This window comes from Buteo buteo, chromosome Z (genome assembly GCF_964188355.1).
Source record: "Buteo buteo chromosome Z, bButBut1.hap1.1, whole genome shotgun sequence".
NCBI lineage: Eukaryota > Metazoa > Chordata > Aves > Accipitriformes > Accipitridae > Buteo > Buteo buteo.
The window spans coordinates 44,896,109-44,923,947 of NC_134204.1; the positions used below are offsets into that span (position 1 = coordinate 44,896,109).

The following is a 27,839-nucleotide window of genomic DNA, read 5'->3' on the forward strand; positions in this document are numbered from 1 at the left end:
CTGAATTTATAGTTGTACCATCAAAAGAAAAAGAGTGTTCAGACCAAGTGTTTAAAAGCAATACAGGAATTCAGTGAGCATGTTCACAACTACACTGGCACAGAAGACCAATGAAAAGCAGATGCTATTCAGTAACACACACAGTAGCATCTTTTATTCTGCTACCCCCACTTTATCCAAGCTAGCAGTCTTCGACATCATATGCCTTTTACTCTCTTCCCTCCACCTCATACTCCAAGAGCTGTTTACTAGCCTTAGCCCAGAGTTGGTGAATACTCCCAGAGCTTACACTCAAGCTCTTAAGCTGGTCAGTCATCTTGAATCCTAGGTAATCATCAACCGCAAACATATTGAGACAAGATGCTTAAAGATTTTTTAATTCATTTATTACCTTTGCACAAGTAACTACCAATAAAAACTTAAAAGATATACAGTATTTTTTACATGGTGGTTAAAAGTAATTAAAATATCACATGACCATGAATGAAAGTAATGTTTCCAATTAAAAATCAGAATACAAGTTAGAACCTCAATGGAACAAGCCAAAAAGCCTTAGAAGCAGTTCCAGAGCACAAGGCAGTGCTCCTTTAATTTGCACAATGATAAAGGTAATTTACAGTTAATCTTTGTGAATATTAAGACAATGTTACAATGCAAGTTTCTGTACAGTTAGATGTAAAGAGATAACCAGAACAGTGTCATCCTAGTATATTTTAACTGAACTTGCTTAAGCAATTTTGCTGAGATGGTTACCAAAGATGCTGGAAGATTCTATGTCAAAAAGAAGTCTTAGGACTTTTTTTTTTCCTGGCTTTTTTGCGTTACTTATAATCTCATTCTATTGCAATGTGTAATTCTCTAGAAATGATCTGTCTCCATTGTATATATTGTGTTTATATTTTATACAAATTAAAGCAAAAAATGGTAGATTATTCAAGTGGTATAAACCTTTCAGCATTTTGCTAGCAAAAAAAAAAAAAAACCCATGCCAAAATCACAATAAGCAGTATTGGTACCCACAAATTGTAGCTTTAATTAATTTGTTTCCTTTTTAATTTGTATTCTACATAAATTACTACTGAAGGCTAATGTTTAAGTAGTAAATAAATTGGACAGTTGTAGGTCAGACAAAACCTGTTCGCCCAACTGTGAAAGCTGATATTGTGTCCAAAAAAAAATCACAAATAATGCAGAACAAAAGAAGTGTGATGCATGCAACAGAGTGAAAATGCGTTGATTCCGACTGTTTGAAGAAAACTACTGCACTCCACCTTAAAATGCATCAGACCAATTTTAGTTATAACAAGACAATCCCAAGAGTCAGAATGAAATAAAGCAAATATTTTAAAGATTTAAGAGCTGTTATCAAAAATAAATTACATTTTTTCAAGTTAAAGAAACACTGCTATGAAGGCTGAGAGCCAAGCAGCCTTTCAATAGCTGCATTGATGTCTCCTCCTGTTGCTATCAGAGCTTGTAAGTTTGCTTCACGGTTCAGAAAGCCCATTGCACTCAGCTGCTCCAGTTGTTGCTGAAATCGAACTTCTGGATTTTGTAACTGCTAAGAACAAAATTTCAAGCTATAAAAGTGTAACGTACATTTAGCAAAGTACAAGATTTAAACATAGTTGGTTCTGCACCACTCCCTGTCTTTACTAATTTCTGACTACATCTTTTTCAAGATCCTAAAATTATACTATGATATACATTCAAGTCACAATTGAAATTTTTTTTTAACAAGTCTGAGAAGCTTCAAATTTTAAGAGTACCTACACTTACATTGCATTCTTGAACTACAGGAAAAGCTGTTTGTTTGATAAAAAGAAGGATTAAAATTAAATTGTCTAAATTTATGTCCCATGAACAGTTTCTTAAAGATATGGATATAGGTATTGTTTTTCAAATGAAACAGAGTTCAACCTAGTAATGTGGAACAGCAAGAATTATGATGACGTCACTGTTGGCAATGGTGAACGTCACAGACTTTTTTTTTTTTTCCTTGACATAAACATCACCTCTTTTTTAATGCTCCTAGTATTTGTTGACTAAAATTACCAAAATTCTAATTGTTAGAAAGCTTCAGTCTATGGCAAACTTGACAGCTGTGCTTTACAGGATGGTCCTGCTCACACAAACTCATTGCAAAACTCTGCATTATTTCAGTGGTATGATCTTCAGTTCAGAGGCATTTTTGAATCAGAACAATTATAGGAAAATATGCAGGACTAATATTGAAAAGCCACTTTTTGAAAGCTATGAGTTCATTTAGATACCAACACAAAACTTGTGCAGCTACTGCTAATTTTCCTTTTATTCTAATTCAACAGTTTCATACATCAAGAAATTAATACCAGTATTTAAAACCTGCATATGGTTCCAAGCCAATACTATGTAAAGATGTAACCTGAAATATAAGAACTACCCCAACCTGCTTCCCCCAAGCAAAACTAAACAGAAAGTCAACTCAGTAGTGTAATATTTGGCAGCATAAGTGAACACGTACGAGAATATGGTTTCCTACAGTGACACTCACCAACACTTTCTTGTGGTTAAATAACAAGAGTAAAGCCTGTCAGATCAGCAAGCTGACCTAACTCACCCTGTGGCAACAGAGGAAGAAAAAGCAGGACTGCCCCTTCCACCAGCAGTCTGCTATTACACTGTGTATGTACCACAGTGTAAGGGTGCTGGTTCATACAGCACTCTTCAGAGTTAACAGCATGTCTCCTTTAAAGCCAGTCTTGCTCACCACCCTACAATCACTGGCAAAGCTGCTACCTTTGCTTGACTTCTGGAGCTCTCTGGAGACCCCTAGTCCCACTCAGTATGTTAACAAAATGCATTGCTGTCTGGACTTGCAGGATGTCAGTGAAGCCATACAACAGATTCAGGCTCCAAATAACCAGAATGTGGCTATTCCAAACTGTGGGACAGAGGCTTAGTTACAGCTAGAGAGCAACAGCCACCAGTACGGACAAAAATCACAGAGGTAATGGTGTACAATATGCTTAAGCTTTTCTTTTGTGTGAGCCCACCCTTCATTTGCCAGTGAACCTTACCACCTCAATCTGCCACAATTTTTCCAAGCATTTCAGAAATTCAAGGGTATGAAGATGAGTGTACAAAAATCAACTGTTCAGAGGACACTTTTACTCAAATTTGATGCTTTTCTAGCATTTACTTGCACAGCTGCAACACCACTTTTACGCCTTCTCTGCTATCCTTTGACCCCAAGTATCCAGGGAGCTCTCCCCTCAACTACCAGTTTCCTTTCTAGTGGTTTACAATGAAAAAAAAGTAAGAATTAAAAAAATCTAGAATATAGTGATGTACTTTACCTGAGCATTTGCACCAGCAAGTGCCTGCAACATTTGCTGGACAAACTGCTGGTGACTAGGTTCAGCAGTTCCTGATGCTGGACTTGTATTTTCACTGGGAACAGAACTAGGTACACTGGACCCTGTAGGAGCTCCAGTGCTTCCCAATCCACCTAAACCAGGATTAAATCTGCATAAATGACAGAAAAAGAAATACACCACTTTAATAAATACCAGCTTGTCTCTTCTCACTTATTTAATTACAGAGTAAAAATCCTGTCAAAGAGGGGATGACAATTTAAGTACTAAGACAAAGACCAGAGTCATCGCTGTTTAGGAGTGCCCAGCTGGCAAAAATGTGACAGATTCTAAACCAAGTTTAGTTAAACTAAAAAAGACAGGAGGAGGAGTCTTTAATAAAAACAGGGTAAGTCTCTACATATAAAAAGAATGAACAACATAACACAAGAGAAAAGTTCTTGTCTAAATTTGTAAGACCGATTCTTACCCTGGTATAAGCCCTGGTGCTTCTGTTGCTAGTGTCTGTAAGCCCTGCTGAATCTGTAGCAAAGCCTGCATTGCTCTAGGGTTTGACATAGCTGATAACGTGTCAGGATTCTGCATCTAAGAAAAGGAGAGAAACTCTTAATCATATGCAGATGTTCAAAGTTAATATTTATCACTAGATGTTTTATAGAATCCAACATAATTTCAGAACTTGTTTTTCAACTTTGTACTTGATTAGTTACATGAAATCCTTCAGGTATTTTTTCTTCTTTGAGAAAACTTTCATAGGAGGTGATCAATGAACTCTAAATGTGGGCAAAGCCTTTCAAATAGGAAGTACACAAGGAAAAGTATTTTTCAGAACCTCTTCTAGCAGACTTCATCATCTTTCAAAACCATAGGTAGGAGTCCAACATGATTGTAAAATTAGTCTCCTGTATTATACTACTGGTAAGCAACAATGCTGAACACAATGAAACTTAACCAACAGATATCTAAGAAAAAGTTATACAATTTCTTTTTCCTACCTAAGTTCAGACCACAGCAATTGATCATGACTATTTGTGAATGTCTTTATATCTGTAGTGCCCTCATAGCCTAGAGAACTACGAATACACTGCAAAACATACTAGCAAGCAAATGTATAATATTCAAGATAGCTAAAAGGCGGAGAACAACTAAATATATAGCTGGGTGTTGTGGTTTAACCCCAGCCAGCAACGAAGCACCACACAGCTGCTCACTCACTCCCCCCCCCACAGTGGGATGGGGGAGAGAATCAGAAGGAAAAAGGTAAAACTTGTGCGTTGAGGTAAGAACAGTTTAATAGAACAGAAAGGAAGAAACTAATAATGGTAATAATAACAATAATGAAATGACAATACTAATAAAAGGATTGGAACATACAAAACAAGTGATGCACAATGCAATTGCTCACCACCTACTGACCAATGCCCAGTGAGTTCCTGAGCAGTGATTCCCCCCCAAGGCCAACTCCCCCCAGTTTATATACTAGACATGACGTCACACAGTATGGAATACCCCTTTGGCCAGTTTGGGTCAGCTGCCCTGGCTGTGTCCCCTCCCAACATCTTGTGCCCCTCCAGTCTTCTTGATGGCTGGGCATGAGAAGCTGAAAAATCTTTGACTTGGTATAAGCATTACTTGGCAACAACTGAAAACGTCAGTGTATTATCAACATTCTTCTCATACTGAATCCAAGACATAACACTATACCAGCTAATAGAAAGAAAATTAACTCTATCCCAGCCAAAACCAGGACACTGGCAAAGTTTACACGAACTTGAAAGAGGAAACCACTTCAGGTTCTCCAATGAAAGCTGCTGCAAGTACTTTAAGAAAATATTTAAATCATGACTTACTGCCTGATATTTGGAGCTGTTTTACAGAAATGGTGGCCCAACAGTTCTCAGAGCATTTAGGTGACCTAGATCTTGTCTCTATTAATGTTATTAATTCCAGCTGTTAAGTAGCAGCAATTCTTTCCTAGTTCTGCTGGACAATTGCCCTTTATTGCAAAAGATGCCTCCCCATTATGCAGAGGAACATTCCATGGTTTCTGTCACCCAATCCCATAACATAAATGCCAGTAGATAAGCAAGGAAGTACAAGTTGCAAGATTGTCAATATTGTGAGAATATCCAGATATTTCTCCACTTTACTTCACCTGCTAAGGCTGCTGATCTTCTGACCTAACCTGGTGAATAAAACAGGGAACTAGCTGTGCATATGTTTATCACACAAGGTGATACTGACAGAAGGAGATACCCAAAGGAAACAGAAATGATTCCTACTGTGCCTTCATTAATTACCGTTTATTCACAAATTTCAAAACATACATGTGGTACTAGCTCCTCAAATACTACTGGGTCATCACAAAGCAGTGACATTATGAAATACTACAGCTATTCATGTGGTTAAAACAATTTAAACAGTTTCTTCTTAACACTGAACTTGCTACCGTAATTCATGTATGTGTCAATTACTTTACTCATAAAACCGCCTGTGTGCAATCAGACCTTGGCAATGCACATTTACCCTGATTTGCAAGGACTGCCTAATGATGGAACTCATGCACTGAATTAAGTTTTCAATTCCTAAAAAAACTGTGCTTGCTCCTATTTAGGGAACACAGTGCTACTACAGACTGTGGCAGCTAATACCAAGCAGATGTCTGGGCTGCAAGCACAGTGTTGTTAGGAGGGGAACATGGTGGTAAGGCAATCTTTACAGGCAAAAAACTTCAGAACCCACTTCTGAATTAGCTAATGACTTGGGTCTTTCAAGGCATGCTCTAAGATCTCTTTCCCAAATAGTTAAGGCAGGTTTGAAGAGGTACAAGAAAAACAGAGTAAAATGTTGTTCTAGTAGTGGGAAAAGTACTGATCTTTTTAATTTGCAAAACAAACCATGTCACAAACAGATGTTCTCTAGCTGGTGGGCAGTAAGAACAAGTATTCCTTTTAAGCAAAGGAGCAAGAGCTAATCTAAGCAGTTGTGCTAGCTACAGACAAAAATATCCACTAAAAGTCAGGTTTAACTTTTGAAAGGGATGGAGACATTAAGCAAGAATTTATTAGCAAGGGACAATCTAACTTGGTGTCTGAAGCTAATGAGACATATTACAGAATCTAGCTTTTAGCCAAATCAAAGAGACACACCAGTTTATTGAAAATATTGCTCATTGACTTGCAGATATTTATTAACAGCTAGTATCTCATCTTACCTGCTGAAGGAAAGTTGGAAGTTGTTGTCTCATTTGTTCCTGAAGTTGGGGGTTTCCAGCAAATAAAGGATTATTCAACATCATCTATGGGACACAAATATTTAACTTCAAAGATGAAGCAATAAAAAACACAGGGGGTTTTAAGACAACTACTTACACAGTAATAGTCTATGAAAATAACCTCACAAAATAATAATCATCTACTTCTCCTTTGGCCAAAACTTGTTATGGACCACCAGCCTGAACACACTGCAGGTTTTTTTTTTTTTGCCTTTTTTTTGTTTGTTTGTTTATTTTTGGTTTGTTTTTTGTTTGCTCGTTTGGTTTTGAAAGCACTTCTACAATACCATTCATAAAACAGCATCTGCACTTCTACAGTGAGCACAGGTCACAAAAGAGAAGTTAAAACCAGAATAAGGCCTAGATACAGCACCAGCTCCCCTCCCTTCACTTCTCCGAAGCTAGTGAGGGTATTTATTTACTGGTAGATTTACCTTAATTTACAACCAAAGCACTTGTTTTGTCTAACTGGTTCCTATGCTGGGTCACAAGTTTAGGGCTGTACAAAACATACACAAACTTACAAGTTATTTTAGAAGCATGCCTGGCATGATGTCCAACTACAAACTGAAGAAGCTCATTGCAACAAATTGTTAATTGTAAGTAGGTAGTAATTTCAGTGAGTTAGGGATTAACATTAAAAACTGGGCCATTCACTACAGACAATTGTTGAGATGCTGGCACAAGTGAAAATCTAACTGTATGATAGATTCAACTCTTTTTTTTTTTCTTTTTTTATTTGAATACACACAATACATTACTACACCAAATGCATTTACCTGTACTGCAAGATCAGGATTCTGGCTTAATGACTGCATCATGCTTCTCATATAGGGTGCAGACAACATATTCTGCATAAGTTGTGGGTTTTCTGTTATCTGCTGTAATAAGCTCTGCATTCCTGGTGTGTTGAACATCCCAGCTTAAAAAAAAGTAAAAGGTCACTTTAGTACACATCCTGACTATCATCAGGTGAATTAGACTACCTAAAATGAGGACATAACCACTTGGTTTCTAAGAGTTTTAGTCCCTCAAATACACCTCAGTGTGGTTCTGCTTAAACCGATGCATCTACCCTAGAAGATAATACAGGGACTGTATCCAACAAGCAGTCCCACTAAGTATCTACATCATTAGCTGTTTTCACATTTGCCTCCAAACAGGAAAAATACCATCATTCATCTAGAGATTCCCTACCTTCGTTATTTTAAGGCAATACACAAGTACTGTCATCACTCTTAGTTTACTTTTCATGTTTGTTTTTGTACCGAGGACTTTGATACTAGTCAAATGTTCTACGAAAGTAAATAGCAATAAAAACTCTGAATCAAAAACTCTCTAATGAAATAATCATTTCAGCAAATTCCCAATTATTTGCAAATATATGCAACTGCAATAACAAACACACCTCCTAGTCCAGGTCCCAAATTTGGTACAGTTGAGCTCTGTCCCGTACTGCTAGAGGTGCTATTTCCAGCATTACTACTGCCACCGCTCTCACCACTGGTGCTGGTACTTGTTGTGGAAGTCTGAGAGCTGGACTGAGGAGCCCAGGGATTTGGCAGAGGATCTCTATTTTCTGTACGAGATGGCTGACTGTCCCCTCCTGTTGATGCATTGCTTACTAAAGAAGCAAATGGGTTACCTCCAAACTACAGTGGAAGGAAAACAAACATGTATCATCTACTAAAGCCAACCATTTTTACATCTGCTATAAATAGAAAGTTACCTTTCAAAAATTACACATAAATATTGATGGCTTTTCGTCAGTTATACTCACCATTCTACAGTAATTCATTGTAAACATTCTGAAAAGACGCCAACACTGAGAGATACTAGCACCTTCAAAAAAGTAAATCACATTTCTTTTTGAAAGCAGTGTTGCTACTACACTGGTATTTTGATCACGTAAGATTATATCTTGCGTACTGGTTTCCAACTTCAAAGCCTTTTTTTCTTCTCATCTTAGGTTTCAAGTTACTAAACACACCCTTAAAGAAATTTTCCCGGACCTCAGAATTTTAAGGCAAAGAGTTAAAGGAATTCAAATTTAAGTAATACAGAAATTCATTAACTTTAAAATAGCTTCTCAAAAACACAAAGCAGTATCTGTATTTCTTCCAAGCCTAGAAAAGCACAGAATTTTTAAAGATCTTTCCTCTCAAGAGTAAGAGGCCTCATAGTGACTTCAAGCTTCAAGAAATGTTTTGTCAAGTAGCATTTGGAAATTTACATTACTTAACATGTTATTTTTTAAAAATATTTACTTTCAGTGGCAATTGCAATCTTCTCTCACCTGTTCCTGTGCGGCATTCAACATTGGCTCCTGAATATCTGTGTACATACGTCGCAAAGCATTGTATCCACCCGGTATACTTTCAAGGTTGCTCAAGGCGCGGTCTTGGTTTCGCATCATTTCCTGCATCATTGCAGGGTTTCTAGCAAGTTCTAGTGTCTAGGGAAGTGGAACGTTTAATCTGTATTAATAAGAAATCCATTCTAAAGTGAAAACGTCAGCGTTTGGCAATATCTCAGTTACCACTGCCTAACCCAGTTTGAAATTATTATCAAAGCCAAATCAAGATGTCAGCTTAGTGGTAGTCAACTGAATTCAACATTTAGCCAGCTTTCTACCACAACTGTCACTATGCTGGTTGGGCCAGGAAGCACTGGCTAAACAGAAGAAAAATCTTGAATAAACTATCCTTTTCTTTTTTCATCTTTTCAACACAATATACTCCTACCATTTCTAACATCGTTACAGCAGGCAGCCTGTGATATGAACTTTAAATACCTACATTTTCAAAAGCATCTATTTGTTTTTTGATACCTTCTGCCACACAGCATATCTTGCATACCATCTAATTTTAAAAGCACTCAGAAGTATGCAGTTAGACAAAGTGAAAATATGTAGTATTTTGGAGAATTACTACTTTTGGTAAACTCATTGTTGGCTAGACCACAGAAGGTTTCAAGTGTACACAGGTCATCCAACTCTAACCTCAGAAGACACGATTACAGAGTCTTCAATGTCTTTCAAAACCATGCTGCAGATTTTCTGAATTATCAGTCTATTTCAGACATTAACAACTAGAAATACAAACATCAGTTGCCTACAGTGACCTTTATGGATTTTCTAACAAGCCTAAATACTTCAAAAATGTTTAAGCACTCAACTAAGTATGTCCAATTCCTGCTCTGTTCTTCACAATTACAGTATAATGAAAGGTCATGAACTCAGAGAGCTCCTTCTACATACCTGTCTCATTATATCTGGATTATTCAGCATGTGACTGATTTCTGGATTTCTCTGTATCAGTTGCTGCATTTGAGGGTTAGCCATAATTAACTGCCTCATCAGGTCAGGATTTGAAAGCATGCTCTGAACAAATGGATTTTCCATTATCTGAACCATCATTTCTGGGTTGGACATAAGTTGCCGTTGCATCTGACTTTGCAACTCTGAAAAGTTTGATGTATTTAAGCCCAGGCTACTCAGACCTGCCAAACCTCCAAGGCCACCTTTAAGAGGATGAGAAAAAAAAATATAATTGAACTTTCGGCTTCTAGTATACTTCTGAAGACATCCAGGTTCTTTCTAAATACAAAATGCTTGAATATATCCCACACTTTGAAATAATGAAAACAAATGGGAAGTCCATCTTTCCAAGGCTGTTAAGGAGTCATCCACTGAGGGTTTGTGTCTTTAAATAACAAGTCATATAACTAAAAACCCAACAAACTACATCTGAAATACAACTTATTACAATTCTAACAGCCTTTCTTCTCATTTTCCACAGCTAAGATACAAAGGATGTTTGAATTTTGTGGCCTTAGGTTCCTCCCCGCAGCGCCAGCAACACTTTCCAATGCATTTATAACAATCTTTTACCTGTCTTCTCTTGTTTAGACTGTAACCAAGAGGTATCTCCCAATATGACTTATGATCCCTATTCTAATTAAAAGTAGAGTTGTTCTTCTTTCTAATGTACCAAGAACTAATTATGCTTTGAATTCCCCTCCTTTCCTGAGTCCAAACAAAAAAATTCAGAAGCTACCAGTCTGAAGAACTGTTTACACCTAAGAAAGCAATTACTTACTACGGTTAGCTTTTCCAATTCTACCTCTTACCCACCCCCTGAAAGCAAATTAGATGAAAAAGAATGAACCAAAAACCCCACTGTGATTATGGAAACAGATAGTATTTTTAAATCAATAGACAGCAGCCTCTTTATTCATGAAAGAGAAGACTGATAATGCTAGCAGACTTGGAACCTGAGAAATACTGAATTGTAAGATTAGCAGGAATTTTGTTACTTCTGTTCCAGATCTTGTCTTCATGTTATAGGTCCAACTTCATCAATACTCTCCTCACAGCAATTCAGATGCACTTTTAAGGAGCACAAGGACACTGGAAGGAGTTTCATCACCCATAGCACCAGAATATAACATCAGTGGCACCTTACTACTGAAGGTGAAAAAGCACAAGTCTGAAGTTCTGCATATAAAATTAAGGAAACAACTTTCCTCTGATAACTTACTGATCAGAAACCTTCTACAACCAATACCATAGATATTTGTAATCAGTTTTTTGGGTAGTGTGTTTGTTCTTTTTTTTTTTTTAAAGTTCTGTCTACATTAGAATAAAGCTTCAGGGACAATTACCTGAATCCAAGAGAAGATACCCACCATGCTACCTACAAATACTCTTACCCAAGCCAAAAGGGTTACTATTTGTTGAAGCTGGTGTTGAGGTACTACTGCTGGATGTTGACGTGGTAGCAGTACTCCCAGTGGTGTTTGCTTGTTGAGCTGGGTGGTCTTGTGATCTAAAAAAGCAAGTTTAAAGGTTGCAAGTTTAACAAGTTAATTTAAATAATTCCATTAAATATAGGAATAGTATCATACTTGAGAATCTTAATTTATATTTCGATTCTTTCTCAAAAATCACACTATTATCTCTAGATGGCTTCCTGTAACAAATCTTTCTCAGACATCTGTAATGTCATCAGTTTTTCAGAACAGCAGCTTGAAACATTAGGAAAATGTATGGGCACCACTGTAGCCATTACCATGTTCTCACCCTATCCCCAGGATGTCTGCCAAAGAATTGCTTCTTCTGTCCTTACCTTGCTTTAAGGATGCTTACCTTATTCCACTATACTCAAAGACTACTGATTACATGCCTGGGGCTTAAAGAAATAAAGCCTAGCAAGATTTAACCTCAGATTTATTTCATGCCACATCTTTAATAGGATGCCTTACTGAATGTGTAATTCAGTTAACTTCTTATTGCATTAGAACACAAATATCAGAATCTTAATAGCCTTTAAGACTTTAAGAACAGGGTAAAAACATAGTTACACAAAGTTAAAGCCAGCATAATTTAGCACAGGCACTAAAGGCTGCCCAACTCATATACTCACTACACCTTTCTACTGCAGAGGCATTAACACAGGTGCTGCCATGTAGTAAAACAGATCAAAGAACCGAGTTTGTGTAAAGCTAACCTGGCCTCTATTCAAACAAAAAGAGGCTAGTTTAAAACCCAAGTCAGTTCTCCAGTCTGGTTCAACAATCAATCTCATAAATGTCTGTATTTGCAGCAACTACAGCAACAAAGTAACTTGTAGAAACTATGAATTCAGACCTCACACAAAGATTTGAGGATTTAACAGTACACTAAATTTCATACCTCAGCTAATCTCATAGTACCTTTCTGCTACAATAAAATTCTGTGCTTGTTTCACTTAAGCAAAGACTGGGGGGGACACTCATGGGAACAAACCAAAAAACCCCAAACAAACAAACTAAAAAAAACAAGCCTGAGAGATGCCTCAGGTCCAGAAGCTTCCATGAGGTTTCTAAGAGTTCTCTGACTCCAGGCTAAACACCAAACTCATAGAGAGAAACCAAAGGAAAAATAAAATACTTTGCAAACTTCACAAGTTCTTTCACCAAATCATCAGCATTAACTTACAAGTAGCCCATCTCCTGACGGACCCTGCTGATTTGACTGGCATTCTTGTAAACAGGTAAATGAAACATGGCATGCCAAGTCATGAAGGTATAGGATGCCATGGGACCAAACCACCTCATTCTATTTCTTACTGATGTTCTGCGTGTGAAGGAAGAGAAATTAATTTAAGTCCACAAGATCTAACAGTTCTTCTAAAACTTAACTCCATAGTGACTCCTCTGAATTAAGTTTTGCGTATTTTAATTTGTATTCCTTTCTTGTTTACTTTCAGGTCTATCAAAACACACAGAAATTCTGTTGAATGAAAACATTCTAGAGGAAACCTTCCAGACAGACACTAACAATCCAGGAAAGGGAATACATGGATACTTGGCTTTGACATAAGCTGCCCTGGCATAAGCCATCAGGTTAAACTCTGGGCTCCTGAGAAGAACAAGCATTAACAGTCTGTAACATTAACAGCAACTGCAAACTTTGAACACAAGATGACTACCATTAGCCAAGCAGCTGTAACTTCAATGAGGAAGATTATTGACTGTATACTGACCATGGATCTTCTGCTAGAGATAATTTGTTTCCTCTGGTCTAGAAAACACATAAATCTTTCTTCCACAAGCAAAAGGTAAATCATAAGCCTAAAACCCTATCTGGTTTTTCAGTTGAGAAACTACTTTGAGAAGCAACTGTACCTCTTCATGTAACAGACAAGAAAGGTTCTCAAAGCAAGACAGAAAAGTAGACAAGACTAAAACTTGCAGTCCATACTGCTTCTACGGAAATTGGGGGTATACACCCTCAAGATAATGGTCTGAACGTCAAGCCTGTCAGCCTCAAGTCTTTGAGTGAAATTCCTGTCAAGTGCACATCACCTTTTATATCCACTTGGCCATTATGTTTCCTCCTGTCCACTTGTGAACAAATTATCAGTGTTGACTTGGAACTTTGTATTCAGAAATCCAATGCATCTTCACTGCCCATTGCTCATCATGCACTGCTACTCTGACACTGCATAGGCCAGGTTACAAGATTACACTGGAAGTCTGTATCATTCTGGAAAATGTAGCACAGTAATATAATTATCTTTTTTCAACAAGGATTGGTTGGGATATATGAGGATTCCTATTTGGAAGTTACACATCTAATATTGTTTAGAAGGGAAAAGATCATCTTCAGATCCAGTTTTGGAAAAGAACTTTTGTTTATTCAGATATATGGCAGCAACAGTAACAGCAACAGTCAACAGAAAAGTAAATGGCATAATGTAAAGTGGTTGGGAGCAATTCAATCTTGATACTCATGGACGAAAATCAGCACTTGCCAGGCCACGCTGGCAAGGTCTAACTCTTGCCTTTGGGGTCAAGCATAAAATCCAGGTATTTCAGTAAGAATACTGAGATGGTTCAGGACAATGTTATACTTGCTCAAAGGCGATTTTCGTTGTGCTGGCAATTCTCTTTAGCAGGTCTTAGGAGCATATTTTTAGTTTACTTGAGCATAGCTCGTAGGTGAAAACACTACTGCCTCATTTGAAGATAGGGTCAATACATGCAAAGGGTCTGTAGTTTTTGTTTGTACTTCCTCATCTGAGACACGATTAAAATGTTCTGAAGATAATATTAATACACTCTTCTAAAATTACTGAAAAAAAGTGGGAGACAGGGGAGACATGGATTGCAATGCTAATAGGACTGATGCAGGGACACCAAAAATTCCCCAAAAGCCATAAATGTGGCATTGAGCATGGGTGCCCCTTTGCCCAAAGGCAAAGTGCAAGAAGGTACGAGAGACTGGCACTGGTATTTCAGTATGTATAGCTATTGTAGGTCCAACCTATGTACCCTCTGAAGACTGTGCAAGTCAAAAGCATCCTGCCATCACTACTCATGAAGCCTCTCTGCCACACTCAAGACTGCAGGCAAAAAGAGCAGAAGTCATGACAACAGCAGAATATCAGTTTAGATGCACGAAGCACAAAATTGCAGCATTATCTAACACTGTACACAAGATTGGGATGGCTATCAGACCTACATTTCAGGCTGGGCAGGCATAGGGCAGGGAAGGGAGATCTCTGCCAGTGCAGACAAAAGTGTTTTGACAGAGACACAATCCAGGGTAGAGAAGATAGTCCCACCAGCATGTGAGCATGGAATTGAAGACATCAATTTCAACAGATGTCTACGTTTAATGCTAATGCGACTAATTTCAACAGGTGCCTAAATGTAATGCTAATGTTACTAATAGGCCTTTGTGACTTGGTGAGGCCTGGAAAGGCAAAGCATATTTCTTTTCTCTCGTAAGTTCCATGCTCTTTCGTTTATCAGCTGACATTTTCTGACAGGAGGAGAGCCTCACTACAACAGGAAAGACTTAAGTAGAACAGGAGTAAGAACACTTTCAGTCTAGAACAATGAACATGTTATTGACTAAGCAAGCTAGATTCAACCAAGGGATATATTACCCTACTTGCTGAAAGGATTTTTAGTTGAGCCTTTTCCTTCTGGGCACTTCACAGGAAGTAATGTGCAGGTGACATAGCTCATCTGATGTAACCTTCTCATCACCAAAACAAAATAAAACAAAATCCAAGTCTTTATGTTCAGCCAGATAAATTAGTTGCACTAATGCAGTTCTCTCAAAAATTTTATTTCCTTGTTTTACCAAAACAGTGAATAAGGATTCACTGCCTATTTTGACGGGTGAAAAGAAAAGCTGCACAACATGTCTTTATGAACAGTAAGAGCTAGTATCTAAGAACTATGGAGCCAAAATACAGCCAGCACTCAGCACTAAAACAAAAAAGTTAAATAACAAAAAAACCAAGAGACTTGCATTTAGAAACACGATCCAATTAAAATACAGGATAACCCAAAGAAAAGAGCACTGTAATTTCAGACTGTTATTCTGCACCAACTGTGACTAAAGAGATGATTAAAGTGATTTAGTCAAATCTAGGTTTGCCCAACAGAAAGCTGTTAAGAATTCAGAGTATTTTTATTTCTTAGAGGTAAATAAAAGACCACTCATCAGTAAGGTTACCTGTTTTGTGTTTTGATAACCAGGTGAACAGTGAGTCCATCATGAATTCCATGCTGAGTCAAAGTATCTTGATCTTTTAAAATCTTTCCAGCAAATATCAACACAAGCTGATCAGTGTGGGACTTGAAACGCTTAGAGATTTCTTCCTTGAACTAAACAAAAAAGTTAATATTATACATTTATGTAATTGAAAACTGAACTATAATTTTTTAAATGATTTAAGGACAAGCTGTTTTGTTCACATTTAATATATTAACCCACTTGCACTGCACATTGTTTTACACAACCTAGAAATACTTTATTAAGTTTTCTCAACTTTTTTTGTCCCTAGGAAGATGGGAAATAGTTATTTCTTTTTTGTACAATAAAAAACAAGACAATTTCACATCCAGATCACTTGTTACATAAGTAGCAATAACAAAAATCTGATTCTACTTAAAGAATACTGTGGCTTCAGTTAGGCATGCATCCATGACAATAAACATATGCTAGTATATATACTACTTATATATACACATATATATACACACTGTAAAGTATGTATATAATTGTATACTAGTAAGTATACACTAATATATATACACACACACGCACCACTGAAGCCGTCCATTGCTGGAAGATTGAGGATGCAATGTCATAAGTACAATAAATCTGTCTACACTTTTGCTGGAACTGAACAGAGAAGTATCCTCTCTTCTTAGACATATTTTTGCTGCCTTCCATGTGCCAAAACTAGCATTCCTTTCCACAAAAGTTACCTCTCAGGTGGCTCTGCTTTCTCATTCAATGCATGACATAGCTACACGAAATACGGTTGCAGCCCAAGGCATGGTGAATAACTACATCCTTCATCTGACTAGAAAAAAATCATACCATCATTAAAACAACTGAACATGGAAGCCCACTGTATACCTTCTTGCCTTTCTAGTCAATAACAACTAGGTTACGCTTTAGCTGAGTCCTGACTGAGATTTATTATTCTCTAGAAAAATGTTCTCACCAAATGCAAAAAATTCACAAAACTTGAAAAGGAAGATCCAAGGAAAATGCTAAGGAATGACTTGATTATAAGAAAGCCAGATAAATTTATTCAACAAGACCAGTCAGTCTGCTAAGTGTTTTTAAAACAACCCAGGCAGTTAGGAAGTCCTTCCCAAGGTCACTCTATTTAACTTTTTAAAATTAAGTTGACCATACTACTTTAAAAAAACATCAAAAACATCCTAGGGAATTCCCACTCCATATAGGAAAATAGAATATTAATCTTGCAATTAGTTATTAGTAATTACATTTTATCATAGGCAGGACTAGAAAGGTAAAATCCCACCATATTACGCTTTGAAGGTGGGTCTCTAATTAAGTGTTTATAGTATAGGAAAAGAAAAAAAAAGATTTATAAATAAAAAGAGAAAGTCTCAGAGACAACAGAGGTAAAAAGTCTCTGTGGGTAGCAGGTTGCCCTTGGTTAGTTAAAACTCTACTCACACAGAGTTAGTTTCAGTTCTTGGGGAAACAACTTTTAAGTCAGCCTTTATAATGGCAATATTTACACTTGCGATTCTTCCAGAAAGTCACTCAGTCCATTCCTTCCCAACATGGGTTACTTACCTGAACTGTTCCTGACTTGTTTATCTAGCCTGTTCTCTGAGGTGCCCAGCGACTTTTTTTCCAAGAAACCTATTCCAGTGTTTCACTATCCTGTTGCTTCATTGTCCTGCCCACAATGGACAATGCAAATGGATTGTTGTTCTCCTTAGAATAAAGGGTTGCAGTAAGAGTAATTTTTCCTTGAAGGTTATTTTCTAATCCAATCATTCCTACCACTCTTTGGATTTTCAAATCCAATTGTATCATTTTGTAAGTGTGGGGCTCAAAACTGGCCAAAATATTCTGCACCAGTTCTTATCTATACTTAGTGGAACAACAGGATAAACCCCATATCCTGCAAGCTATATTCCTACTTAAAAGAAAAAGTGAGAAATCCATGTGGGAAAATATTTGTGTAACAGTGCTGACTTATTTAACAGCTATAAACTCTAGACCCTTTTCTGTAGAGCAACTGTTCAGGTAGTGGCTTCCTATTTTGCATTCTTCTGGTTAATTATTCTTAATACACATTCCAAAGTAACACAAAACCAGCAGAAATACTCACAATTTGGTACAAAGCTAATGCACAAGAATAAAGGACTACCATACTGTGCCAAACTCATTCATTATCATATTTCCCACAGTATGTTGTGACAGTGAGATCCACAACTTAGTTCTCATCAGAAGACTAACGCTGTATGTAAACAATAGTCATAGAGTCAAAGAATATTTCAAGTTGGAAGGAACCCATAAGGATCACCAAGTCCAACTTCCTGCTCCTCGCAGGACTACCTAAAACTAAACCGTACGACTAAGAGCATCATCCAGATGCTCCTTAAACTTTGACTGGCTCGGTGCCATGAACACTTCCCTGGGGAGCCTGTTCCAGACTGACCACCCTCTCAGTGAAGAAACTTTTCCTTCTGTCCAGTCTGAACCTCCTCTGATGCAGCTTCATTCCATTTCCTCATGTCCTATCGCTGGTCACCAGAGAGAGGAGGTCAGTAGCTCCCCCTCCACTGCCCCCCTTGAAGAAGTTGTAGACTACCATGAGGTCACCCCTCAGCCTTCTCTTCTCCAAGCTGAACAAACCAAGTGACCTCAGATGCTCCTCAGAAGTTTTGCCCTCAAAGCCTTTCACCATCCTGTTCACCCTCCTCTGGACACGCTCTAATAGTTTGATGTCTTTCTTGAAATTACTTTATCTTAAACCAAGCCCTGTCACACATTTCTAGAAGTTGCTATTTACCCATAAGGTCAAGGAAACAAGACACCACCCATAGAACATGACCAAACAGTATCTAATATTACTAGTATATAGGCATCAAAAGCTATACACTTCCTTTCCCTTCTTGCATGTAGTGCTACTTAGATGATCTGCAATAACAACACTACAGTAAGACATGAATGCAACAGCCAACATAGCAGGACCCCCAAAACAACCTCTACAGCAATGTACATGCATGATCCAAATGCATAATAGATCTCTTTCCAGCCACAATAACAAAACTGTCAAGAATACCCAGCCAGTTTTGGCTAACTAATGCATATTTACATAAAAAGCCTAACTGAGATGCAAAAAAGTTAGGTCTCTTCATCAGCTTCACTTGGTTCAGCACAACCTTGGGACTTCTGAAATGGCAAGGTATAAGCAGGATCAGGCCTTCTTTTTGACCCTTAATTCACACAAGACTACCACCTAAAACCTAGGTTACCATGCAAGATATTTTGCAAATGAGTCTGCTGATTAGTGTTAACAGTCACAGATACCATCAATAACAGATTAGGTCTGCTCACTTCATTGTTTTGCTGAGGCAGGGGGAGGAGAATCATCTATACATCTATAAAACAGAATCCTGAAAACATTTTCCATACATGTGGTTGGGTGGTTTTTTTTAATTGTCAGTGCCTAGTGTGTTACCTCTGGGAGGAAAAAAAAAAAAATAAAAATCAAAAGACAAGTAAGTCAGTCTTCAGCACCACCCAATCTCTGTCAATACTGGAAGATGATTAGCCCTATGTCAGAGTTTGGCACAAGTCACTACTGTTTGCACTGTGAAATAAAGTCAAGGAGAGGGCAAGAGAAGATTCTTTACCATCCTCTGGGACAAACACCTATATTCAGTATTCTCAGCCTCTCACTGTTAATGGTAACTAAACTGCAAGACTGTTCCCCCACAGTAAAGGGGAAAATCCAGAAGTTTCTTTAAATCCAGACAGTGAAAAGACAAGAGAAATGACTAGCAATTGCATTCTTACTCCCACAGACCTTATCTGTGCAGTTTTTATAGGACTCTCCACTGCTCTTACTGGCCACAAATAATTTGTTAAGGTGCTATAGCATTATGGTAATGAAAGACAGCATAAACAGTGAAGACAACTATCTCAATTTTCTTTTCCCTAAACAGAACCATAAACATCAATCTAGTATGTATCGCCTCAGACCCTCAAATTCAACATAAGTCATCAACAGCAAAGGAAATAAAGGAAATGAGATTTATGACAATGTGAATTAATACATATTCAGGCAGGTCTAAGAAAATAAACTTTGGTATTGTTTAAATCTTAGGTTTGTACAACTGAACTAAATAACACTATCAGTAAATTACAGTTAAAATACTTTGTCACCTGGGAAAACCAAAAGCAGAAAGAGTTCAGAGTCACTGGCTGGAAATGATGAGCATTTCTGTCCAATTCTCCTACTGCACTGACTCTTCCTTTTTATTAACATGTAACACCCCAAGCAATGGTTTCAGCTGATTTGCTTTACTGTTCTAAAATACAAGTTTTACTTTATTTTAATAATTCTAGGCTTTGTGATATTACAAAGGTGTTCAGTTATATTTGAGCATAGAAAAGGACTTGAAGTTGTAAAAATGTTTCACCATACTTAACACCTAGCATATTCACAGAAACTAGTGCATTATAGTCCTCTAGTAACTGAATACCACAAAAATAATGTAAAATTATGTCAGTTTTAGACATGATTATTAGACAAATCAGTGGAGAAAAAAACCAATGAAAATCATACTGAAACACCTAAGACTAACAACTATACAGGGGCCTGGTTTCTCTAGGGAGAAAAGGAGAAAGCATTCGTAACCAGAGTGAATTAATTCAAGGTCACAGCCTCCTCAAAGCATGGCAACTTGTAGATCTGACATGAATTAGAGCAAATCTAAAGCTAGTCTTGTTGAAGCGCTTTGCCCACATTACCATTTTACCTCAAGTTAACTTGTTTCTATCAACTTTTTTTTGTTTTTAAAGGACAGGAACAGTGTATTTTTTCACTTTGAGAACATTCACTTTCTTTAGCTGCACACCAGCACTTCTTGTTTATACTCTCAATTCCCATGCCAAATATTCTCATCTTCACACAACTTTAAAAAACACAGCCCAATACTCCACTAACAAAATGTTGACACAAAAAAAGGCTCCACAAAGCAAGTTATGACTTCTATTACATCTGCTCAACTTGATTGCCTCTGAAGGTTTTTGCAAGGTATGGGTGGACACCATGGTGTTGATGGCCAGTGCTGAACAAACGCATACTCATACCTGCTGTAGTTAAACATTTTGTCACTGAACAAAGCAAATGTCTGAATACACATGAAGTAGAACAGCTGACTAAAACAGAGACTGTTTTGCACTGTCACTTCGCAGAGCAGATCCATACTTTAAACACTAACCTATTAATATCTGACCATCTGACAAGTTGGCCTAGGAAGGGCCTGGTAAAAAGTTATTCCAGCAAAGTAAAAACATGCAAATGGTCCTTTGATATGTTACCACCATATAATGATTCAAAAGCTTTTGCTGACTCACTCTATGACATCAAAAACAGCAACTGTAATAACATTACTGTCCATTCACATGACAAAGTGCTGTGAAAAAGAATAAAAAGAAGAAAACAAATATATGAAAAATACTTTCCCAAATCCTCTCAACTGTGTCTTAATAATACATATTTAAAAATTAAATTACAATAACAGTATGAAAGAGGCCTCAGGGAATTAACCTCCAATTCCTACTGAAAAGTAACAGAAAACAGGCCCCTAAAAACTGCAACTGCTTTGAAAATACTAAGCTACGATTTCATCTAGATGACAATAAAAAAGCAAAGTTGCTGACTCTCCCCACACCGAACTCTGTTTTGAACACGGTAGTGGATGACATGGAAGCAAAGGTTTGTATCTAGAGGGCTGAACTGCAGTTTACATTCCCAGCAGTCCCTCAAACAGTTCTACTACAAAGAAAGATTTTCAAATCACATTACCTTGTTCAGCACTGCTGTTTCAAAACACACCCATGACCATTTAAACTTTCAACTGCCATTCCTATTAACATACACAGTTAAGCTTATTAGCCAGACTCTAGTCTTTCTTACACCCATGCCCAGCAGTCTCAACAGAGGCTAACTTTCACGAGTTCCAGCTTTCTTTTACACAATAGAATTCATGGCTACAGGTCTTCTTGACCCAAAAAGTAAGGAATCAAACACACTCATGGCAATACCACCGCTAACAGCTGTGGTCTCCTTTCCTGATGAATCATACCTGGTCATCTTACGACTATGAATTAAAGTGAGTCAGTGAAAACAGGGTTTCATTGCACAATTCTTGGACACTACAGGAAGGGGGACAAGAATTTGTCATTTCAAGCAGGAAGGCACTTTTGGCCCACAGCCTGCAGCAGATAAAGCATAGCTAGAAAGCGCACCCAAAATCAGTCTTCTATCTAAGCATATTGTGTCTTTCATGACTCGATGAAGTTACTATCTTCCTGTGCCTTTGCCAATGACCCATGCTAGTTCCATAACCAAATGATTTCCTCAAATCTCTGCAACCAAACCAAACTCACAAAAAACTCATCTCAAGAAACAAATTCAGATTCTTGATGAGCTTACAAGGCTAATAGCCCATAAAGAAAAACTGCGGCAGGGCAACCTAGTGGAAAGGGCTTAGGACTCATGTTCTAGCCAGTTCTATCCCTTCCAGGCATCCTTCAGTGAGCTACTCCACTCCTTCATGCTTTGACTTAGGACAAATGGTTAGCAATACTTCCCTTCTCCATAAAAGCCCTTTGTAATCTAATGGTGGAAAGTGCTGTACTTGCAACAGCACTGCTTATTCTCTAGCAAGTCACTGAGACTGGAAAAGGGCATAAAAGGATTATGTGTAAAATGCGATTGTTGCAGTAGATCTCCTTTTTGAGAATCTACCCTATACTTTCTTTTTCAAGAGACAGCATAAGACACTCTATCCTTCAACTTAACTGGGAGGAGCTTGGGCAGCAACGATTTTTCCTGAGGAAACACTGAGTGAGTTACTGCTGGTAGAAGAACTCCCTTCTCATCTGACCTTCTAGGTAAGCACCTTTAAATAGTTTGACTTTAGCAAGTTTTAAATTTAAGGTGATACAGACATAATGGCTAACATTTAGCCTGTCAGTGGTAGGGAACAATTAACCTCACCAACAAAAAGAAGTCTGAACAAAAGCAGAAGGACAGGAAGTCCGATGTGTGCCCCAAGGGGCTTTGATTTTAGGTGAGAATAGCCAATAGGTTAAAATGTATTTAGGTGATTGCTATGTAATCCTGTCACTGTATGTCACCATTCTTATAACTGTTATACGCTATATCAATGGTATTACAGTAAGAATTACTTAGATTAATGAAGAACGAACTTTGATAAACCCGAGCAAATCACAGTGGTGATGGAACCGTGACTGACTTCAGCATCCCACAAGCCCATAGTACACACCATCCTCCTGCTGCGCTCAACGTCACCTGCTCGCCACACCACACCAAAGCCCAATCCTACTCTGCTGACTGAGTGAACTTCGCACCATCCTTCCTGCTCAGACAGACTGGTATGACAGATGGAGACCAAAGTCATCGACTAAATGAACTCAACAGACATTTTACAGAGTTGACCCACAGGCTGTGGGAATGAAATCTGTGTATATATATTAAAAGACAGGAAAAGTGGTCATGATTAATTGGAAATGTGTCAGGAAGTGTGGGATCTGGGCTTGATGTAAATGGTATAGAATAAGGGGTGGATATTGTCCTGGTTTTAGCTGGGACAGAGCTAGTTTTCTTCTTAGCAGCTGGTACAGTATGTTTTGCATTTAGTGTAAGAATAATGTTGATAACACACTGATGTTTTAGTTGTTGCTAAGCGGTGCTCATCCTAAGTTCAGGATCTTTCAGTTTCCCCTGCTCTGCCAGCACACAGGTACACATGAAGCTGGGAGGGAGCATGGCCAGCAGAGCTGACCCGAACTAGCCAAAGGGATATTCCATACCATAGGACATTATGTTCAGTATATAAACTGGGGGGAGTTGGCTGCTTGGGGAGGATCGCTGCTCAGGCATTGGTCAGTAGGTGGTGAGCAATTGCATTGTGCATCACTTGTTTTGCATATTCCAATCCTTTTATTAGTATTGCCATTTTATTATTGTTATTATTATTATTATTAGTTTCTTCCTTTCTGTTCTATACTGTTCTTAACACACAAGTCTTACCTTTTTCCTTCTGATTCTCTCCCCTATCCTACTGGGTGGGGGGGAAGTGAGTGAGTGGCTGCGTGGTACTTAGTTGCTGGCTGGGGCTAAACCACGACAATATTACATTTTATTTTACTTCAGTTATTAAACAATTGTTCTTATCTCAACCCATGAGTTTTACTTTTTTTTTTTCCCCAATTCTCTTCCCCATCGCACTGGGAGGAGGGGAGTGAGTGAACAGCAGCATGGTGCTTAGTTGCTGGCTGGGGTTAAAACATGACAGCAAGGAATTGCAAAGATTGTACTGCCATGAACTCAGAAAACAAACCAAAGCGGGGGGGAGGGGGGACGGGGGGACGGGACACAAAAGAAAAAACATTTTACTGAGCTGAAGTGTCAGCACTGTCAGGGTCAGCTAAAGTCAGCAGGCTTACAGGTATTCATCTTCACCCACCATGTATTCATGAAGTCTTTGCACAGAGCAAGACCGGTATCATACCCAGTGAAGAAAGCAAATATTTGGTCCTTGTCCTAATACTGAGCCAAACTGTGCTCAGCACAATCAAATAGGTTCCACAGAAAAAGAGACAGAGGGGTGGCACTTGCAATCAGCTGACCTCCCAGAGTGGCTGTGTACTTGAAGGTTATTTTCCATTCCAACCTGCATACATGCTGATCAACAATAACAAATCCCATGCTGCTGAAGCCTTCCAACAGATGGAAAAATCTTCCTTGACTTAGGACGGTTGCAAACCTGATTTACATTAACAGAGCAACATAAGATATGCTTTGTGTAGCCCTAAATTTGGCACTGATGACCCAAAATATTTACCTAAAAATCTAGATTTTTTTCTGGCAGTATTCTGAAATGACTGCAAACAAATAAACAAGTCAACTCACTAAGTCACAATATTAGCTACAGAAATATACAACTGAATGGGGTTTATTTTACTGTATAACTTTAGGGTTGTTTGGGGTTTTTTTCAACCTGCAAATATGGCAGGTGTTGCTGGCCCACCTATGTCAACAGAACAAACCACTTGCTGATCCCAGATGCATTTGAACAGATGTTCAACTTGTTTTGTATTTGAAATTAACCGATTTTCAAGGCTGGCTCGAGAAACATCACATCTACTGTTGATGCTTATTATTAACAACAGCTCATTTTTACAGTTTAAGAGAAGCAAGCAGTATTAGTCACACCACAGGGACAGTGCATTTTTTAGTGCTAGCTATGACATTGTCTGGCACTCCAAGCAAATGGTTGACCCACAGGGGCAATCTTACTTCACAGGAATAAAGATATAACTGCAGATCTACTCTTTTAACAGCAGCTCCAAGAGAGACAACATTCAGAGTCTAAGGTATCTGTGGACAACAAAGACATTTTCAGCAGTGTGTAATATTAGTTACCTAGACTTGCATGGCTGCTTTCAGTAAATTCATGTTCTTGTTAGGCTGTATAACTATTTCAGTTTAAGACAAGTGCTTATTTGAAAACTTGGCAGCCCTGCTGGCATTCACAATTGAAACAATCTTGTTAAAGTCAAATGTATTACAAAATTCACATCTTAAGTAAATCCGTTTATATTTCCTGAAGGACCCCAACTAATGGCAGACTGCTTTTCAGGACAAATGCAATGCTCAGGTTAGACCGAGCATATGAGTCTATCTTTTGAAAAAAAAAAAACAAAACGAAACAAAACAAAAACCCCTAAACCTGCAAAGACTTTTACAAAAACTGCATTGACGCTGCTCACAAATCTATGGAGAACAGACAAGTGAAAAGCACCCCTTTCAGACTGAGATTGCTGGGAAAGCAGTGGACAACATCAAAAAGCAAACACAGTCATTTTACCTTTGGGAGAAATGCCTAGATTAAGCTTGCAGAGAGAGTAGCTGATAGCATACAATACTGCAGCTGCCAAAAGACCAGTGAAGACAGGAGAGCAGTCTCACCCCTCTGGCAGCTGGAGAGAAGACCTCAATGAAACTTATGTCTGGGATACTTATAAGCCAAATGCTGACATAAAAAACCCTGAATCTAAAACAGACTCAAGGGTGAAAACTTGAAAGAAGTATCAGCATTTTGTTTCTTCATAGCAACTAGGTGGAGCAAGAGTCTGATATTCTAGCCAAGGTGCTGTCACTACATTTTACACTTGGAAGCCTGTACTTCATCTTTGGTATCCTCTGATAACGACACACCGTCTTTCAGCTCATCAGTAAGGAATGACTTCAAGCTCTGTATCTAGACACCAGTGGCACTCTTGCATACATAACCTTTTTTTTCATGAGGTCTGCAGTTACCAACCATACCAAAAAAATGTGAAGTCAAACTGAGCTCCCTTATTCAGGGACACTTCAGTGAGAATTTCACAGAAATTTTATGGAAAATTAAATAAGCTCTGAATCTCCTTCAAGCAGCTTCATTTTCTGGAGTATTTTAGCATAGCAATGTCTATGTCCTTCACAAGTGGGAGTCTCTGGCCTTACAGAGCCCCTACCTTATACTTTGATTACACCTTTTCTATGACTTGTAGCTTTCTAAACTAAATAAATGAAATTCTAGCCAATACTTGCGTGGAAAACCTTGAAGAAAAACAGAATAGCTGCAGGGAAGTGTTGATGATTCAGTAGGTGTCACTGCTTCTGCTGAGCCAAAGGCTCCATAGGGCACTGACTTTCACAAGAATGCAGAAAAGACCCTAATAATTCAGAGTTACCTGACAATACTGCCACGCTAAGTGCCATATCAATAACTAGCACATTTAAGTACAGCAGAAGGCGTGCTTCATTCGTACTGCAAATTTTACAAACACAGTCTAAAGACATGGTTTCCCTCAAAAACAAGACATCTCTGCACAACCTGCTCCTGTTTTTAAAGGCAGGTCTAGATCAAGACAACCAGTGGCAACGCAGCGCTGCGATGCGGGTGACTGCATATGTTTTCTATAGTCATGCTAGCTAGCTAGCCAGCCAGCCAGCCTCCTACTTGCAGACTGAGTCAGCTCAACAGGACAAGGCACTGTTAGAAAACGAGCTACATCCACCTCCCGGGCCGGCTCTCGGCATTGCAACAGGGAGGAGAGAAGCTGGGACGCAGGAGACGAAGCGGGAGGTTTCTTCACTACCCGGGCTAACCTCAGATGGCAGCAATCCTCTCCTGGGCAGGGATCAGCCCTGGTACTCGCCCAACAGCGCCCAGAGCAGTCCGGGCGAGCAGGAGCTGCTTTGTCACCGGGAAGGGCCCTCGCCCTGCAACGCCGGAGGCGGGAACGGCGGGCCTGGGCTCCCCTCCCGGCCCGCGCTCCGCCCGGCCCCGGGCCCGAAGCCCCGCTTGCCTCCTCCCTCCAGGCCCCCGCCGCCCGCCCCCTCCTCCGCCAGCCCCCTCAGCCCCTCACCTGCCGGATGCTGCTCGTTTCCGACACGGCGAACTCCTCCTTCTCTTTGGGAGTCTTCACCGTGACTTTAATGATGCGCGGCTCGGCAGCGGAGCCCCGGGTGGGGGAATCCGGGGGACTACGACCCCCCGCAGGACCCTCCGCGCTCTCCGACATGGCGGGGAGGTGGGCTGCGTAGGCCTGGCGGGCTGCGGACGCGCAGCTTCCAGCCGCTACCAGACGGGACCGCCGCTCCGCGCCGCTCCGCTTCGCGCCGCGCAGCCTCCGCGACACCCGCTCCCGCAGCGGCGGAGCGGAAACAGCCCGGCTCGGCGGAGGCGCGGAGTGATGACGTCTCGCATCGGGGAAGTTACTAGAAAGGGCAACGCACTGCGCGGGGCGGGGGCTCGCGAGTGCGCCCCTCCCCCTCACCCCCCCCCCGCGCTCCTCCGGCGCGCATGCGCCGCCCGCGCCCCGCGCATGCGCCGGAGGCGTCGTGTAGCCGCCCCTCAGCTGTCGAGGAGGGCGCTTATCCAGCGCCCCCCCCCCCCCCCCCCCAGCGGCGTTTTCCTTTGCTCCAACGGCAAGCTTAAGATTTATTTTCGGGGGACGAAGGGAGTTCTGTGCTTTGAAGTTTCGGTTGGATGCGCGGAGGAGGTTACTAGGGAGTTTTGCGAGAGGTGACAAGAGGCCTGTCACCACCCGCCAGGTT

The 27,839-nt window shown here is 39.4% G+C and overlaps 1 protein-coding gene across 2 annotated transcripts; it reads right to left on the reverse strand.

Annotated features, from left to right (window-relative positions):
- Positions 1-369: 369 nt before the first annotated feature.
- On the reverse strand, positions 370-27,440 carry UBQLN1 (ubiquilin 1). 2 transcript variants are annotated; one of them, XM_075019583.1, is made up of 11 exons: positions 27,149-27,440; positions 15,647-15,798; positions 11,344-11,459; positions 9,890-10,152; positions 8,927-9,085; positions 8,039-8,282; positions 7,410-7,552; positions 6,571-6,654; positions 3,826-3,941; positions 3,339-3,507; positions 370-1,558 (listed from the first exon to the last, which is right to left on the reverse strand). In XM_075019583.1, exons 1-11 carry the CDS (start codon positions 27,302-27,304, stop codon positions 1,406-1,408), a joined length of 1,755 nt encoding a protein of 584 aa, XP_074875684.1. In that variant the 5' UTR covers positions 27,305-27,440; the 3' UTR covers positions 370-1,405. The 2 variants fall into 2 exon arrangements, with proteins under 2 accessions (XP_074875684.1, XP_074875683.1); XM_075019582.1 differs by having other exon boundaries at positions 370-1,561.
- Between the last annotated feature and the right edge of the window lie 399 nt (positions 27,441-27,839).